At 37.9% G+C, this 19669-nt stretch overlaps 1 protein-coding gene across 9 annotated transcripts in view; it reads left to right on the top strand.

Annotated features, from left to right (window-relative positions):
• Positions 1 to 19669, top strand: part of REPS1 (RALBP1 associated Eps domain containing 1) — a 65044-nt gene that overhangs the window by 6930 nt on the left and 38445 nt on the right. For all 9 annotated transcript variants that reach the window (XR_011903094.1, XR_011903093.1, XM_072332143.1 and 6 more), the window contains exons 2-3: positions 11347 to 11470; positions 15237 to 15433. Coding sequence is in view for 7 of the 9 variants with exons in the window: in XM_072332143.1 (XP_072188244.1) it covers positions 11347 to 11470; positions 15237 to 15433 (321 nt within the window). In the remaining 2 variants the exon portion in view is untranslated. The remainder of the gene's footprint in view (positions 1 to 11346; positions 11471 to 15236; positions 15434 to 19669) is intronic.

Raw genomic sequence — 19669 nt, 5'->3', positions numbered from 1 at the left:
TTTCTCCAGTAATTCTGGAAGAGGTTGACCAGCACCGGGCTGTACAAAGATTTAGCATTACTCCTGCTTCATAAATGTTGTAGAAGAGTTTCTTGTTATGGCAGCAATGTGCACAACTTGTTTTTCTGACTGAAAATGTCTGAATTCATTTAAGAACCTAGTGCAAGTAACTCTAAGTCTCAAATATCCTCTATAAATGCACATTTTTTTAGAGTTTTGACTAGATTTTGTTTCAACTTCGAAATACTTGAAGGCTTGTAGACCTTACTGGGAAGAGGAAAGCAGTGCAAAGTAACTGATGAGGGCTTTCTAGTCAGCTTAACTTTGAGAAGAGATGTAGATGGGAGAGCAGTGTAAAACAGCAAGTACAGGAGCTTCTTGTGAACTTGTATGGAAGTGCTGAGGAATAACAAAGCAGATCTGACCGGTCCTTTTTGGCCATGTCATGGTGTGACGACTAATTCTGGGATCAGGGAAAGCCTTAACTTTCATTGTACGCAGTAAACGGCCAGTAGCTTGTGTTCATTCTTTGAAGCTTTTCTGTCTTACATCTGTTCTGTTGTAGAGATGAAAGCTGACTTGATGAAAATACCGAAATCCAAAAAGTAAGAAAATAAATAAGCAGGGAATATCAATCAATTGTGTAGAAGGTCCGAAAGGAGTCAAAATGTGCACGCTGTTCTGTTGAGTGCTTAGTAATGAAGAAGAAATTTGCAGGAAAAATCCTCAGTGTAGCATGGCAGGAACGTCCAGAGTTAGGACATTCACGTGACCTCCTCTGAAGAAACTTGCATGATTTATTGTTATAGTAATCATTTGAAATGCTAAATATGCTACTGCTTTATAATACCTCTTCAGTATGTAACTGAACTCAGATGCCTTCTCAGGGATTGTATGGCTACTATGGCTGTTGCCATTTGTTCTGGAAATCACTTGAGTACAATGGAATCATCCTGGGAGAAATTGTCACAGACTGATTCAGTCATTGAGAGTTGGTGCTGAAGTGTTTCGTCCTCCTATTGCTTGAATTCTTCAGGGCACCGTCATGGAAAGGAGACGTGCTTTGTTCTGAATGGAAATCCTATTGGCCTGATATATTCACCTATCTTTCTGATCTACAGAGGATTAATTTGGACAGATGTACTTTGTGAATCTGCAACTACTCTTGATGTGACATTCTGTTCAGTTGCCTCATTTCTAGCTTTTCTGCACCTCTAAAATGCAAAGCATTACAACTTTCTTGAGGCTGCAGTCTTGCAAGTTTACAGGCACATGACTTGCCACCAACCATGTGCTTCCTTGTTGTTGAAGTGTTCGTTGGCTGAACAGTAGAAGGATTCAGTTTAAAGAAACAACAGGTAACAGAGTCACTTTTTGCTGGCTTACTGAGTGCAGTAATCATACTGTGTGATCAGATACATGAGAACCAGCTAATGCTCAGGAGTGGAGAATTGTGCAACTGAGAGCTGAGGAAGGAGGAATAACAAAACAATAGTGTGACTGAGCAAAGAACTATTTAGGTTAAGCAGTAATGTAAAATTGCATAGGAAGAGGAGACAGGTGTGTGGTATATCCCCTTTTAAAAGAACCTCTCTTTCTGCATCTCTAGGTCTGTATGCCTTATGTACCTCTCTGTATGTATGGATGATGGTTAGCAGGTTTTACAATGAGTAATCAAAGGAATATGGGAACTTTGGAGGCTTTTATGAGAGACTAATAGTGAGGAGATTCATGTGTATGCCTGCTACAGCTTTTACAGGAACTGTTAGCGGGACCAAAAGCTTTGATAGGAAATGGAAAAATTGAAGCTACTGTGTTAGGAGGTGTCGTCCTTGAATGAGTCTTTAACACACCATTGACATATGTGCTGTCAGGAACAACAGGAGGTGTTGCAGGCAACTTCTGGAATGGGTTGAGGTCAGGAATGTCTACTGAATATATTTTTTGTTTGGAAGAGCTGCTCTGTGCTGCTTTCTTTCTGAACCTGGAGGTCAGATGTGTCAGGCCACAATGGTTTGGGTATGTAGATTCACCTTGTGAGTTCAATTTGCAGGATGTACTCCCTGCAGATTTGCCAAGTTCTCCTGCTACCTTACGGATATGATGTCTCAAATGAAGAGCTTCCCGCTTTAGAGGCCCTTTTATCTAACTGTGCAGATTACTCCTTACTATGAACTTTAATTTGTTTCAGGTGTTTTTTGAGTTGAGCTGTGAGTAGTACTGGTTGTGCCTCAGGGAGCACAGATTTAAGGAAAGGGAAAACCTGCTGGGGAGCAGCAGCTGGGAGACGAGTGAGAAAATGTGAGAAAGTGGTCCTGCAGACCCAAAGGTTAGTATAGAAGGAGGGCAGGAAGAGGCATGGAGCAGAAGTTCCCCACAGTCCAGGAGAGGCCCATGGAGGAGAAGGTTGACCCTGTGAAGCCCACAGGCGCTGTGCAGAGCAGATCTCCATGCGCAGCCATGGAGGAGCCTGAGGTGGAGCAGGAAGTCTAGGGGAGCTTTTGTCCATGAGGGACACTCCTGAAGGATGGGTCCTGTGGTATGGAGCTGTGTTGGAGCAGTGCTTCAAGAGCTGCAGCCTGTGGGAAACTTGGCTTGGGATGTCATCCCATGGGAGGGACCATGAAAAAGAAATGAAGAGAAATGAAGCACTATGGACTGACTACAGCCCCCATTCTCTTTTCCCTTCCACTGTTTGGGATGAGGAGGTGTAAGAGGGTGTGTGGGGAGTAAGGTGTTAAGTTTTAGTTCTCATTGTCCTTGTCTGTTATCAACAGACAATAAGTTAGGTTAATCTTCCTTACCCTGAGTCTGTTTGTACCCCTGATGGTAACTGGTGAGTGATCTTCCTGTCCTTGTCTCAACTGGTGAGCTTTTTTTCCATCATATTTTTTCCCTCCTGTTTTTCTTGGAGAGAGAGTGTGAGAAATGTTGTGATACTGAGCTATCACACAGTGATAGTGTATTATATATTTATGAAAATTAGATTTTGTATATAATATCTGTGGAAAAAAAAAAACACTCGTTTTGAAGTGAAAGATCTAAAATACAACTGGCTCAAAAAGTAGATGGAAATATTGTGAATTCATTTTTTTATTGTAGTATTCAGTGCATTCAGCTATTAAAAGAAGCATTTATTTTGTGCATGTGTGATAGCAGCGTTTCACATGTTTTTGCTGCTTTTCTAATAACAGAATAAAAGCTCTGAATCTGCCAACCCTTTCTGAGGGCTGACTGAGAGAATGGACACTCCTGGAAAACAAGTTCCAAAATACCAGGGCAGAAGCACTTATCTGAGAGTTAAAAATAGTGGGTCATTTTTTGAACAACTAATTAACTTATTTATTTCTGAGGTGATTAATTCTGAAATGCCTGATTTGTGTGCATGTTTGAACCTGAAATGACCCATGCAATAGGGAAGTTTAACTCCTTGAGTGTGTGTAGAGAATTGTTATACTTGGAGCTATCAATTAGGGTTTTTTTCCCAGTGATGTTTTAGCAGTGGATACATGCAGCGTGTGAAAACCAAGGGTTAGGTAAGTATATGATCTGTATTTATAGGCAGTGGGAGACACTTAATAGTTCTTTGACAGAGTATTTGTCCTCTTGGAAGTACTTAAGTGCTATTGCTTTTATTTCTTTAAAGGCTTGTGTTCAGTAGCCAGATTTGTAGCTTTGACTGAGTCTTTCTGGAATAGTCAGTAAGACATTAGAAAAAAAAAAAGCACATCAGTGTCCCAAATATATATCTTGTGTTTGCAAATTCTTAGTAGTAAATACATTCGACTAGTTGGTACTATATATCTGAAGTACCTAGTAAGGTAACTACATATCAAATCTAGGTAATATTGGGCTTGCTGTTTAGCATATGAAAGTTTTCTACTTCACACTTAACTGGATTAAATATAGCTGCTGTTTATCCTTCATAAATGCATTTTGCAAATAAACTTGGGGTAGGTTTAAGACTGTTAAAATACTTGTTGAATATTGCTAATAGTGGTGAAACATAGAATCCTGAGCAATACTTGGGCCATTTCTTTTAGCAGCTGTTTGTTTGTCCTGTCTCCATTTCATTTTATTTTTTTCTTCCCAAGTGCCCCCACGTGCCAAGGTCTGTGGAGCCTTGCAGGGAACTGGGTCAGAGACTTGTCTTGGTTAAAAATAACCCATCAAAAGAAGGATCTTTGTCAGTTCTGTCTTGTTGCTACTCTACAGTGCCATAAACAACTGTTGCATCTCAGAAGTAACCCGTCAAGTGAGATTTTTCTGCAGAAAGCTGCAAAATTCTTGATTAATAACTGATCGGTATTTCTAGCCAGTGGTAGATGAGAAAGTAGTTACAAAACTGTCAGCCTGGAGGACAGTGGTTTGCAGTTAGTGAAATAGATCCGCTTCAGTGAAGTGACAGGAATTGATCTACTAACAGATGGCTGCTGAACAATGAGTTTGAAGGTAATTAATTGTGAAGAAAGATTTATTCAATTTAGGGAAAAAAAAAGAAAAAAGGACAGAAGTTGTCAGGTTTTTCCCTATATAGTGATGGTGATCTTTTTCTGCATGAATATACATTGCTGAGAAATATTTTTTCAAATGCCTTTGTACCAAATTACATTACCCTGTAAAGTTATGGTTAATTTTTATTATAGCTGAGTTGAGTGGATTACATGACTTCAGAAGAGCACCTTTGTGTGACAGTACATTTTAGTACTCAGTATGAATCTGTTGTGCAGTAAACTTAATTTAGATGCCATATGTCATTTTCTGCTTAACATTTATCTGCAGAGCTTTTGGATTCTTATCAATGAATGGGATGCAGTATACAGAAGTAACGTTATTGACATAATGTTTTTCGTCTTAAACTGTGAATGAAAATTAATATCTAATTGTAGTTACATTTCATTAAATTACCTGAATCACAGAATCATGGGGGTTGGAAGGGACCTTCAGAGATCATCAAGTCCAACCCCTTTGCCAAAGCAGGTTCCCTATGCCAGGTCACACAGGTAGGTGTTCAGGTGGGTCTTGAATATCTCCAGAGAAGGAGACTCCACCACCCCCCTGGGCAGCCTGTTCCAGTGCTCCGTCACCCTCACTGTAAAGAAGTTCTTGCGCACATTCGTGCGGAACTTCCTATGCTGAAGTTTCAGCCCATTTCCCCTAGTCCTGTCCCCACGCACTACTGAAAAGAGACCAGCCTCGCCACTATGGCTCCCACACCTCAGATATTTATAGACCTGGGTCAAATCTCCTCTCAGCCTTCTTTTCTCAAGGCTAAACAGACCCAATTCCCTAAGTCTCTCCTCATAGGGGAGATGGTCCAGGCCCTTTGCCATCTTTGTGGCCCCCCGCTGGATTCTTTCCAAGAGAACCCTGTCTTTTTTGTACTGAGGAGCCCAGAACTGGATACAGTACTCCAGATGAGGCCTCACCAGGGCAGAGTAGAGGGGGAGGATCACCTCCCTCGACCTGCTGGCCACGCTCTTTTAATGCACCCCAGTATGCCATTGGCCTTTTTGGCTACAAGGGCACACTGCTGGCTCATGGCCAACATGTTGGCCACCAGGACACCCAGGTCCCTCTCTGCAGAGCCCCTCTCCAGCGGGTCATCCCCCAACCTCTACTGGTGCGTGCAGTTATTCCAGAATATAGGTTATTCTTTCTACTTTTCCTGAGTTTTTTAATCTGAAATAGTCCCTTAGTTTATTTTTCAGTATATTGTTTGTTTTTCATTAAAAACATTATGGTCAGTATGCACAGCAAAACTGGAGAATTGTGTACAAAGTACGGAAGCAAAAGTATATTCATACGGTCTGCTTTAACCTGAATTTTCAGGTTTACGTGAAAACTTGTTTTGCAACTCTGGTGAATGGTTCATATGATATAATTCCTAATCCTTGGTTTATTTGCATATAGGATGAAACTTTCTTACTGCAAGGGTGATTGAACAGGGGAAGAAGTGGACTCTGTAGAGTCACCCTGTATATCCTTGGATGTACTTAGGACCCAGCTGTACATGTCCCTCAGCAAAACGCTGTAGCTTTGAGTCAAGGTGATTGGTCTGGGTGATCTCCAGATGCTCTCTCTAAGCTCAGCCATTCTGCAGTTCTAGGCAAGGCTTCTTTGTGTTTATGATTTTTTATTTTTTTAAAAAATGCTTTATACTGATGATTGGGCTGCTAGAATACCTCAAATTAAGAACCTGCTTATGAAATGGAGTTCAAAATGTATATTTGGGATCCCAGTTCTGCTTCTTTCTTAATATCAGTGTGTAGTTTATGTATATAAATACAAAGTTATTATTTATGTGTATATTTTTAGTGGATAGTAAACTTGAGTTATCGTCCTAGTTTAATTGATGTGATACAGAAGGCCTAGCAATGAGCTTGCTCACTTTCCTCTCCATCCACTGTTCATGTTGTCACTGCCAATCTTGAAAAGTTGCCTCAGACTTGCTCCTTATAACTTTCTTTTATGGAATGGTTAGTACTTGAGTAACTCTGTCCAAGCACTTGAAAGATGGTTTTTAAATCTTTACTATGTAGGTGGCATGTATCTTACTTCCTTACTTCCCTTATTCCTTACCACTGAAGAAGTTATAAATGGTTGTGCTTTTATATAAATAAAGTTTGCAGATTGTGGGCTTGATTTGCCTTGCAAAACAGCCTTGGGGCAAGGGACTGTGATAATCTTGAGGACTTTTCCAGAAAGCATGTCTGAGTTGTGAAAAGTACATTTTAACACATTTGATAGAGATGTGATTTGTTCCGCTTCACTTGGAATTTTAAAAGGTTCTTAGTCTTTTAGGTTTTTTTCCTATTAATAAACATCTCCACATCTAAGGACCTCTTACTTTGTATCTGTAAAAATTCTAGAAGATAAGCTTGGAAAGGGGTTCTTTGTCAACCTACCATTTCCTATGTATGTCTGATCTGTGCCAACTCCTAATGCTACTGATGTAGGTGTTATTTCTTTGCAGGATGCAAAAGAACTGTGTGTGCAATTTCATGATTATAAAAAACAACCCTGTTTTTTGTGTCAACAGTTTCAAGTAGTTCCGGAGCTTCAAAAAGTTGTTGCTACTCATTTGCTTAATTGCAACATTGCCATGTCAGGATCTTCTTATGATGAGATGAAAACAGTAATAGAGCATTTTGTCTTGAAGATGACTCTGCATTCCTTGGAGTGTTTTAGGAAAATCCTTATCCTCTATAGTTCTTAGAAGATGAAATTCCTAAAAATAAAACAAATCTCCAAAGCAATTCCTTGATTTTTTTTTAATTTTTTTTTTTGTGTTTTCCTGTCAAGTATAGCTTACTGCCTGGTGAGTACTTAAATCCTCCTTTGAGGAGATTATAGGTAGACTGTTTTGGGTTTGTTCAAGCGTATTGTCAGTGAGCTCAGGGGTCTTCGGTAGATATTTGTATTTAATGATTTTACTCGACCATGGGTCACGTGTCTGATTGGGTTGCAGTCTTTTTGAAAGGGAGGTCTCCTTTGGCTTTTTTGAGAGGATTTGATAGCTCCTTAATCAGCAGCATGAGGGCATTCCGTTTTTCTGTATCTTTAGTGTTTTTCAGTTTTCATGACAGTTAAATTTATTTTCCTGCTTTTCTCTCCTTTGAATTCATGCTTGTCTTTCTTCTCTAATACTTACTGCCATTATAGCTTAATTATTAATCCAGTCTTCAGCTGAAGAGTTTTTCTTCAACCTGGCAATACTGACCAGCTCCAAAAACAACTATTTCTAGTCCAGCGCTGACTTTGGACTGCCAAAAGCCGATACTACCCGGTGATTGCATAGGCTCCAAATACCTGTGTCACTGCTTCCTTTCATAAAAAGCTTTTCCAGATTCTGTTCAGTTATTCGTCTGCTAATGCTAGATCACTGGATCAACAAGCTTTTTTGGGGGGTATAGTGAAGTACACGGGTAATCATCAGTCTTCCAAAATACACTTAAAGAAGCTCAAACAATAATTTATTGTTGTACTGCTTTTGTTTGTGCTATCTTTTACTGAATTCCTGCTGATTTAATTCAGCCATTTATTTAAACATAGTGTTTTTTCAGCCTTTGGCAAGTATGGGCAATTTCCGTTGTTCGTGCCTTGATGTTTTTATTCTTTGAGCTTTCACTTGCCAGTTTACTGTAATTTGTTCCCATATGGAACTTCTGGTAGTCTAATGTATTGATGCTAATACACTGTATTGAAGTATGAACTATTTTATTTTAATTAATGAACCTTAAAAAAAATCTGTTGACTTGTGTCCAGATATCACACTTCATGAATGCTATATTGGGAAAACACAAATAACACAGGTGCTGTAGGACAATGTGTGAAGCAGACGTATCCAAGTTAACTAATGCTGCTAGCTTCAGTTCAGATGGATTTATAAGCTCTGTGCACAGCAATAGACCTCCTGATCCTCCAGAACTTCTTTGGGACTGAGTCTTTGTCGTCAGCTTTCCAATCCTTTCTGTGACATGTTGCACAACAATTTACTTTCATGAGGTCCTAGAATCCTGGCGCATAGTAAGGAAACGCCCAAGAAACCTTTTGTTGGGCCTTTTGCAACTTCTTTAGTTAACAAACCTGTGCTTGATTGCACAATGATTGAAGTCTTTCCTGTTTCAGCAGTAGTGCAGCAGCATACAGTCTAACTCCTTGTGGAACTTGTGGTTCATTTTCTGCTATGTGAAAATGTTAACTGTTTGTCAGTTGCAGTTTGCCAATAAAAAGTAACTGTGAGCTCATCTGTCCTTCAGAACTGTTTCTCATGAGAGCAAGGAGTTCTTTCTGGAGAACTTTTGTTAAGCCTAGTAGATGTTCATTACAGTAGTTAGGAAACTGAGAATATATATCAAGAGACTGGATTTGCTAAACTGGAAACATGACTGTGCTGAGATGTGAAGGGTGAGGGGGGAGTTAGTGTCGCTTGGTGAAGATGATGCTGAGATTCTCAGTGCCTTCTCTGTATTACCATCACAATCAACTTCTTGCAGGCCTTTGAGCCTGGGAGTGCTTTCAAAAGAAGAGAGAAACTTGTAGTCGTGTAAGAAGATGGATGTCTCAAAAAATACCACAGTATCATAGGGGTTGGAAAGGACCTTTGGAGATCATCTAGTCCAACCCCTCTGCTAAAGCAGGTTCCCTAGAGTAGCTTGGTTACATATCAACTTGGTAGGACCATGTGCTTCCAAAGATACTGTGAGAGTAAGTCAGTGTCATTGCAAACATGTTTTCTTATCTTTGAACTGTTGTAAAGATTAGGGGCCTTGGAGACTGGAAAAAGATGTGTTACAGCCATCTTCAGAAGTAACAAGGGGTCAGGGAGCTTCATTCTGATCAGCTACACTTTGGTCCCTGGGAAAATTATGGAACAAGTCCACTTGGAAGCCATTTCTTGGCACAAGAAGCAAAAGTTATGACTGGGATTGGCAAGTGTGGATTCACCTAGGATATTTGTCAAACAGATGGCCTGCTGTGATGGAAAGGCAATAGAACTGGGTAAGGGGAGATGAGCAGTAATGTCATTTATCTTGACTTCAGCAAGGCTTTCATGATGGTGTCCAACAGGATCATTGTATCTCATCTGAATCATTACTGTCTAGATGAGACTGCTCTATATGTTAAAGAGTCTGGATTGTTGGACTTAGTCTGATTTGGGATCTTTAACATCTTGCTAGTGACCTTCAGAAGCAGGAATGCACCTGTATCAAATTTGCAGACCCTGAGGTTGGGAGAGTGGGGTCAGCATATATGAAATCATGGCTGCCTTTGGGAGGGACCAACATTTGTGTAATTTCACAACAAAAGATAGAGGATCACCTTTGTATTGCATAGCACACAGGGAAGAAAGAGGAATAGGATAGCATCACTTTTGTTCTGTATTTCTTAAATGAAATAGTGCACATGGTGTCATTATTTGAAGACCCTGAAATTCTGCATTCTCTGCCTGTCCTGGTGTGTGTCCATGTACATGCGAGTCGTAGAATCATTTGAGTTGGAAGGGACCTTTAAAGGCCAATAAGACCAACTCTCCTGCAATATCTCCAGCTAGATGAGGCTGCTCAGAGACCTGTCCAGCCTGACTCTGCGTATCACCAAGGGCATCAGGTCTCCCTAGAGCATTCTCCAGGTTGAACAGCTCCAGCTCTTAGCCTGTCCTTGTAGAGATGTTCCATCCCTTAGATCATTTTTATGATCCTCCCTTGGATGCACTCTAACAGGTCTGTGTCTCTCCTGTACTAAGAACTCCACATCTGGATGCAGTTCCTCTGATGAGGTCTCTTCAGCACAGAGTAAAGGGGCAGAATTACCTTCTGTGACCTGATGGCCATACTTCTTTTGTTGCAGCCCAGAATATGGTTGGATTTCTGGACTGCGAGGGCACATTGCTGGCTCATGCCCAACCTTCCATCCACCAGTACCTTTTAGTCATTGTCATCAAGGCTGTCTTTTTGTCTACCAGCTTACTAGGATAGTGGGGAATGTTGTGACCCAGTTGCAAAACCTAGCCCTTGTTTTTTATGAATCTCATGAGGTTCTTCTGGACCCACAGCTGGAGCCTTTCTAGGTCTCTCTGAGTGGCAAATACCGTGAATGGCGGTAAATACTTCATTGTGTTCTGAATGAGCGTTTTATAGGTTAATTTTACAAGTCAGAAGTTGAGCTATTTCAAATGTATCAGACTGAGCTAGAAGATAGCATTTGAAATGATCTAGAATGTTCACTTTTTATAAATGCTAACATATTCATGGAAATTTTCAGACAGCAATGAGGGACAGTACCATTTCTCTAATATGATCAGTAATGTGCTATTCAATTTTGTATGGTGATTACTTGAAAGTCCTCATTTAGTTTCTGAATTACATCTAGCAATCATCACTATTCTAAAAATGTTGAAACATTCTTAGAAGTAGATTTCCTTTTTCTGTAGCAGTTACTTAAGAAACAAAGACGGTATAGCTGCTAATATAATAGCTGGAAGCGGAGTAGGATTCTTATGGGCTTTCTGGTTGTGTGGTTTTTGGAGTTTTCTTTTTTTGAAGACCCTCAGCAGCTAATGTGTTCTGTTCTTTCATATCTAATGTGTAGAACCTCTAAAAAGAGGTAAAAGAAACAAAAAAAGAAAATTGAAGGAAACTTCAGTTTTAGACTTGGAACTTTTGCTGGCTGTGAAGAATATTATATGCTTTTAAGTCTTGTCCTCTAACATACAGGGATTCCATATGAAGTTGTTAAGATCATTTAATGCAAGATGTGTTGCTTTTGAATGTATGGAATTGCCTCTGTAGAGCAATTCGTGTTTTTAAGTTTCCTTATAGAAGTAACTGTGTTTCTTTGCAGATTATGGAGCTCTGTGGTGCAACAAGACTTGGCTATTTTGGAAGAAGTCAATTTTATATTGCTTTGAAACTCGTTGCTGTGGCCCAGTCAGGTCTCCCTCTAAGAGTGGAAAGCTTAAATACAGGTAAAGCAAAGGAGGGAGAGTGGGCTGGTTTTGAGTTGTACTTCACTTACAGATTCTGGGAGAGTAATCTTGTAAATTAATGTGGTTTTGTCTTTCTGTACGTGTTAGTAATCTAAAAATACCAGTTATGGAGAGACTGAGGCAGTCTCTTCTTAAGCAGTAACTGTAAGATGAGGTACCTCACCTCCTTCTCATTGAGGTAAGTACTGTTATCATGGGCCAAGTGGACAAATACTACTGACTATTGGGTTAAGTACAAGTTAATTCTATGGACTGTTATTTGATAACTAGTGCACTGTACACTCTGAATCAAGTATTCATTGGAGCAATGAGAATTTGAAGGAGAAGAGGAATGTAACATTTGCGTGCTTTTGTTCGTGCTGAGTTTTTGGAACCTTGATAGTAACAAATGCAAACTTTTCCAAAGATGCATTCCTTTCCACTTGCTCTGAGTTTTTTTTCCCTTCTGTAGCCCAAATATCAAGATTAATAGCTTAAGATCTTTTTAATTAAAAAGCTTCATCTGTAAAAAGTTCCTTTATCAAACAGAACAGCTGTTGTTTCTCAAGGGTCAGGTGTGATGTGGATAATAGGAATAGGGGAGACTCATTTTAGGATGAATGTTCAGAACAGCACAAAGTGCTTTGAGGCTCTGCTGTAGCTTTCTGAGTGATGTAAGCAGATCCATGTCCATGTTGCTCTGTGAGATGGCAACAGATTGAGGAAGATGATATTCTGGTTTGTAAGCCACAGCAGCCTTTTGCAGCAATTACACAACTTAGCTTTTAGTTTCTGAATGCAGCTTTGAATTTGGATGAATACTGTAGTAGATTTTACTCCAGAATTCATGTTGTAGTAGAGTTTGTCTGCTGATATTATTAAAAGCTCCTAGGCTTTCTTTTATTCTGAAGAATATAGATTAAGCCATGTAAGTAAGGAGAATACAGTAAAAACAATCTAATAGCTTTGTCAAATTCTTCAGTCCTATAAAGAGTAAAGAATTGTCATGTGCTTTACAGTTATGTTTGTTATAGGCTTCTACAAACAGTTTATACTACTTTCATGGTTTTTTGTAACTTTTTGGAAATGTGCGTGATTTTATTCAACACTTTGCTAGTATTGAAGTTCCTTTCTACTCATAAACCACCATGTTTATAAATTGTTTCGCTAGTTCTGGAGCTGAATGTTCCAAAGATCAAAGGCTTTGGCAAACTGTAGCAGAATGCCCTAGAATCAGTGAGCTGGAAAAGAAAGGGACCTTCAGTTCTTAATATCTGATGAAACTGAGACTTGATAAGCAATGGTGGGATTTCTCATCAAATGCCCATGAAAGAAGGCAAATACTTTAATCTCTGTATGTAACTTATTTCAGTGCTTGATTTATTTTTATGTAAGCTACCTTAACTGAATTTTTTTATACAAAAAAAAAAAAAAAAGCTTGGGTTATATCAGAAGAAATTTGAAGGAAGGAATCAAAATGAAAATACAGAATTAATTCCCAAATATGAAAATTGAAATTTGTGTGATGGAATATGTTTCCTTGATTTATTGCAGAGCTAGAAATACTTGTAATAGTTTCTAGACTTGTAGAAGAAATTTCTGTCGCTTGTTCCAAACCTACTAAATACGACAAGTATAATCGACAGAACATTTATTTTTACCATAGCTGTTTTTAGCTTTGGTTGTCTGTTGCCTTGGTTGCAGTGGTTCTAGTCTTCTCTGTGAAGTCCTTGCTCCTAGAGTAGTTCAAAAGACCTTGCTGTGGCTACTAAATAGCTAAGATACAGCAGGCTGAAAGACTCGTAATGATTCTGAGCATGGGTTATCTTCCTTTGAGAATTATGGTTCAGGAGTCTGGTCAGCAGGGTTCTATCCACAGTCCTTCTGCAGGAAGGCTTGAAGAGGAATTGTTAGAGCCATCCTTTATGCTCTTTTTCTCTTCAAAGTGAAATATTTAAAGATTTTACTTTAAGACGTCTACTTTTTATCTCTGTATACTATGCATATTTTTTATTCAGTGATTGTCTTAAATATTTTTCACTATTCTAAGTTTACTCTCCCCTTCTCTTTCCTTTTGCTCTTTGGTTCTCTGTGTTTCTCTTTAGCAGGCAGGAGGCTGGTTTTATGTGGATTGCTGAGTGAAGACTAGAGTCAAATTTGGGGTTCTAAGTCCATTCAACATAATTATTATCCAGTTGATTTTCAATTAACCAAGTGCTTTTATGATTACACAGCTGTAGTTGACAAAAAATACTGGCTTTAATTATTATACTACAAGCTTCTAAGTCTGGCTGCTTGGTGTGTTTGTTTTGGTTTTTTTTTGTTTGTTTGTTTGGTTTTTTTTGCTATCCCAGCAAATTTTCCTTCCAGTAAGCTAAAAATTGAGACCTTAATGAGCAGTATCTGTTCCGAAGTAATATTTGTTTTCTAAGTATAGGATGCTGGTTTTGGTGGAAGAAAATATTTAAAAGATGTGGTCTTGAGAAATACAGTGAACTTTTATAATTTTTTCTAATCTAAGATCATATTTCCATTAATAACTACTGTAGCATTTATAATTCAAGGATTTCTGAATTATAACTAATGTTAAAATGTGATTTTCTGCTGTTATGGGGAAAAGTCAGAAAAGAAGTAAAAAATGGCATTTTTTTCACTTGCCATATAAAAGTTTAGTAGTACAGTAAATCTGCATTATCTAGTCTTGTTTTTAAAGATGATGATGATGTATTTTCTGTTCCTGATGAGCTTTGGATGTTGTTTTGTGAGATAGTAGTAAATACCTCATGCCAAAGCCTCATGTTGGAGCAACCAGAAGACTCAAAATAGAATTCCCTTCTATCAGAAGTTCTAGTCTTCTATGTAGTCTATGTACAGCAGTGGGAGGAACTGAATTTGACCCATGCTGTAAATTGCTTTGCCAATGCAGCAAAGATGAGTCACCTGTGTGGCAAATTCAGTTTATTTTGATTCACGATGGACTAGTGAGAAATCTGGTTGAGATTCAGAAAAATGGTATAGGCCTTGCAGTGGGAAATAGAACATTTGTACTGATGTAAACCATAAAGCTAAGGACCTTCTGGTTGTTGGGTCTGTTCGGTTTTTTTGATAGAAAGTTTTTGTAGATTAGGTGTTCATTTAAAAAAAAGATAGTAGAATATTCCCAGTTGTATCCCATTAAAACAACTAGTTTAGCTTCTTATAGGAAGGTATACGCACACATGTTCAAGCTGTATTTGCCATCTTTTTAATCAGGCTAGATTATGTTGTTTATTATAAATACAATTGTGACAGCAGTTCACTAAAGATGATAGTGAACGCTGCTGGACTTCATTTGTTTTGCTGATGAACCATTCTTTAATGAAAACAATCTAATTTTATATATATAAATGATAAATATCTAGAAGTGGCAATTTCTGAAAACATTTATTGCAAATCAGACTTCAGTAGTGAATGTTGGTATCACTCAGGTAAGAGCTGAATCTAGACTGTGTGATTGCTACTGCATTTAGTGCAGGTTTGTAGTGAGAAGTATTAAGTTTATGGAGCTATGTGAAGTCTTGCATTAGAACTTGCATAGCAGAATTGTGATGCAGAAAGGGCATTTGCTGTTTTCTGACTAAAGGAAGTTGGTGATAACAGCCGTCTTGGTATCAAAGTAATTGAGGCACGTATGAAGTCTCAGCTATAAAATAAAGTGCATATTTTAGTTTTAAAGTTCCCAGTTCTATATAGTAAATGGCTGTCTCTTTTCTTTTTTTTTAAACAGTGAAGGACCTCCCGCTTCCCAGATTTGTTGTGTCAAAGAATGAACAAGAATCAAGACACACGGCCTTGTATTCTTCAGATGCTGATAACCCAGCTTCTTATTCAGGTGTGATTCCTCCTCCACCTGGCAGGATACAAGTAAAAAAAGGCTCTGTGAGCCATGATGCAGTTCAGCAACGTACATCAACTGATCAACAGGTAAATTAACTTAAAAGATTAAATGGGACTCTTAACCACTAATTTGCTTCATAGGCATCAGTCTGATAGTTCTGTTACTTTCAATGTAGTTTCTTTAAAAATAAAAATATATACATGCGCATTCTATGCTTTTTATATATATAAATACTACATGCACTTCTATAATATTCCTGTGTAGGAAGTATTTTTTTAATGCGTTGTTATATGTTTGAAATATTGATGATAATTGAGACGGAAAAAAAGAAGAAATGTGTAGGATACGATAACTATCAATTTGTAATCATTATGATACTGTTGCCTAGTTTATCAGAGTTCACATCAGCTTCCTGGTCTTCACAACAGTGTTACTGAATGCCATGGAAGACTGGATGTCTAGTCTAGGCTGTCATACCTTTAAACCTGAAATACTTTATTTAGAAAAATCTCACAGTGACTTCTCTCTGCCTTATGTGCTGTTATTCAGGATTTTTATTGTTAATTAGAGAAGGTGAGAGCCAGAAATAACAGATGCACAAAAGTTTTTGTGTAGTTTTTCACTGTATTATAATGATGAGAAAATTGATTTCCTTTTGCTCACTGATTCTCTCATCTTCAGGGTATCTGAATATAAGAAAACTGTACAGGTTTACGGCTTTGTGCTTTCTCACAGTTCTTTCTTTACTCTTTATGTTCTCTTTCTTTGGGGAAATCGTTTGTGACAGTCCTTTTTTTTTTACCAAAGTAAGAATGCTACATTTGAATACAGTGTTTTGCTGGGTGTTTTTTTGTTTTTTTTTTAATCTGTGTACAGCTGTTGAATGCCCTGTTTTGTTTTTTTTTCCTCTGTGGTATGGTCTTTCCTGGGCTAATTTTGTTGAGAATTCAGGAACTTCGAATTTTTTCTTATATTCTCCTATATATATTTGTGTATGTATATATAGGAGTCAAAGAATTCACTTATAAAAGTTTATTAATCACTTTGGAATAGTCCAGGCTTCCCCAGTTAAAAACCAAAACATAAATTGGCAGAGATCATCCATAGTCAGTGGTTATCACTAACTTCCAAACTGGAAATGGAGACAGTAATGAATCTGCTCTTACAGTAGATCTGAAGATAGTTGTTTATGTTTGGCTTTGGGGAGGTGTGTTTGAAATACAGTTCCAGAGAGGTCCATGATCCATTTATCCGATGATGGGATTTTAGGTTGATTGTAGTAATACTTGTATGCTTCTATCCATTTTTGAGTTTTAGCGAATGACTGAAATTTAATACAGGAATCTGTCCTGGTGTAACATCAAAGCAGCATAGTGTAGTGTTTGAGATTTCCAAGCTCTGACAAACGAGGCCACGTATTTACAAAGCTATATAAGGATCCAAATTTCAGTTTGCTGCCTTGACTTGTGTAAGCAGCCTGGTATCTCTGTGCAAGGTATTGTCAAAGTAAAGAAACCCTGTGTAAAGTGCTTTGAGAGATCTATCCCAGAAAATAGTCTCTTGAAGTAAATGCAGCTTACAATAGAGTTGTTCTGGAGCAGTTTTAAGTTGTATTCATGGTTCAGAACATCAGGGAAGTACTGTCTGATTTGTGTACCCAATTATAAAACTGCATCTTCTGTTATTGGTTCTTACATTTCTGACTGTATAACAAATCTATATATATAACAAAGATGTCTCATCTTGATCTAACATTTATTTTGAGTCATTATGTTAAGAGTGGTACAGAGGATTTGAATCCCCTTTGACTGAAAATTGGACTGGTACCCCCCCCCCCCCCCCAGGTTTCTCACTTAACCATATAAATACTAATTGTTTGCGTGTTGTTTTCTGTTTGTTTTGTTTTTTGCTTTTTACCCCCAGAAGATTAACAAATGACTAGAGGACTTTTTTCCTAGAAAGTGCTGATCAAGTTGTCTTTGCCTGCAGATAATGCTTAGATTTGTAATATATAAAGGAGATCCAGCCAATGTTACATGCCATCTTTTTCAAGATTGAAGTTGCTGAAGTTTGAGAAGTAAATTACAGCAAGTCATTTTCCTAGAGGCCACTTTTCTTTTTGGAGGAATTTAAGTGTCTTGAGATGGTATACTTCACTTATAGAGCTTGTCACTTAGCTATTAGATCCTCTAGTATTGACTCTGAAATCTAATTTCATTTTTTTTCTTAAGCTATATATTGGCTTTAGCAATACATGTGCTGCTTCAAAGTGCTTTGATTTCTGACCAAAATATTTATGTCAAATTGTGTGCTGACTTGGCCCTGATCTTTGAATGATGGTTACATTCATGCTCCATTTCCTATATTGTGAAATGTCACACAGATTAATGTTTCATAATTGCAAGTAGCCTATATTTTTCACCTAGGGTGTTGTGAGCTGAAAAGTCAAAGAATTTCTCTACTGATGCATTATTTTGACAGTGTTATTATTATCAATGCATTATTTGGAGCTTCGCTCAGATACAGCGAAGTTGTTTCCAGACAGGAACTACAAATGAGGTTTCTTTTACAAGCACAGGGCAAATGCAGGAACATTGTTTTTTCTGTTGCTATTTCTGTGGTGAGTTTTTTAGTTTATAGTGGTGTTATGTAAATGGAGCATTAGCCAGAAGTTTGTATCTTCTCTAATATTGTTGGCATGAATAGTAGATGACAGAAGTCACACTAAACTGTCATGGAAGCTGCTGAACTGATTTTAAGAGTAAAGACAACTAATGGAAGAAACCTGTACTAACTAGAGGGTGTGTTGACTGCACGCCTTACTGGACATAAAACACTGGGAGGAAATAGGTTTTTCTACTGGTGTAATTTCTTGTTTCCAAATAGACAGTAAGCAGATCAAAGCTTCTGCTGTCACTGTGACATCTGTATGAGCGGTTTTGTTCACATGCTTATGTTAGTCATGGACTGTATACATAATTATTCTATGTGGGTAATGGCAGCTATACTACTAAGCTTTTAAATTAGGCCAACCTTGTGAAACTGGATTCTGCTGAGTTCTTGTGCATTTTTGTTTTTTTTAAAGCCTAGTAAGTTTAGGACCTGTTGATGCTTCTTGAACATTTTTAAAGGAGTGATAAATGTTCTGAAAGCCATCTCATAGGAAATACTCCCTAATTGAAACAATTCTGCTGCTTCCTTCTTCTGAAACTAGTTTACCTATGACTAAATGCTCTCAGTATCCGTCTGTTAGATGCTACCTTTGCATGCTTTGCATTTTGTTGTTAAAATCAACAAGCAGGTAATTTTATGGTGTCTTTAAACGTGATCCAGATACTGATACCACTTTAGGATACTCTTACTTAGTTTACAGCCTTTTTCAGGAAGATCAGGAACTAGATTGAATTGGTAGTGGCTCTAGCAGCTAAAAACTATATGTTGCAAATGCTATAAGGTAAGACATTGCTGTGTCCAGATGAAAATAAAATGTAAAGCTGAAGGTATGCATCTTCCTTATATGTGCATTAAGCATAACACTTAAAAAGCCAGATTGTGCTGAACTATTGCTACATCAGTGCGGCTCAGAATACTGGATGACTTCAACATTTGTAACTACGTGGGAAGTTCTGTGATATTTTTCTAAGGTTTGCCAATAGAGCATTTCTCTTAAATTTTGTCTAGTAGATTCGACAGGTAATTCTAGGTAAGAATATACGGTATTAAATAAATTGCTTGGGAACATAAAGCTGGAAAAAAACTTTTTTATCACTGAGTTGTTATTTTGCAACTTAGATTTATGTATTAGTATCCCAGTTGTTGGAATTCTCTCTTGTGGCACCACACTGAAATATACTGAAGTTCAGGTTAAATGTTATGTGATTCCTTGTCTAGAAAATCACTGTTCCTCTGTTGTCATGTGCAATTCTAATAGATAATTACTTTTTAAAAAACAGTCAGGATTCTTCTGTAAAATGGACATTTCATCCACACTGGCATTGTTGGGGAAAACTGTTCCTACTTCTTAATGGCAATATGGTGGAATTAATATTAAGTGGGAGTTCAGAATTCCCACTTAACTCTCCTCAGGTCAGTTATTACTTGCTATTTTAACAACTTTGTCTTTAATGTTTCCTTCAGAACACCACCAGTATTTATTAGAAAACCATTGTATTCCCCCCTAGATTCATTTTGCTTGACAAAATCTGAGATCTGTTTTGTTTAACATGATAGTTCACAGTAATCCTTGTAATCCTTCTTTTCCATTAATTCAGTTTGAATTTATTCTCACTGAAATTGCCTGACCAAACTTAGAGTTATATTTT

This window comes from Excalfactoria chinensis, chromosome 3 (genome assembly GCF_039878825.1).
Source record: "Excalfactoria chinensis isolate bCotChi1 chromosome 3, bCotChi1.hap2, whole genome shotgun sequence".
NCBI lineage: Eukaryota > Metazoa > Chordata > Aves > Galliformes > Phasianidae > Excalfactoria > Excalfactoria chinensis.
This window is presented reverse-complemented; position numbering and strand designations above follow the sequence as displayed.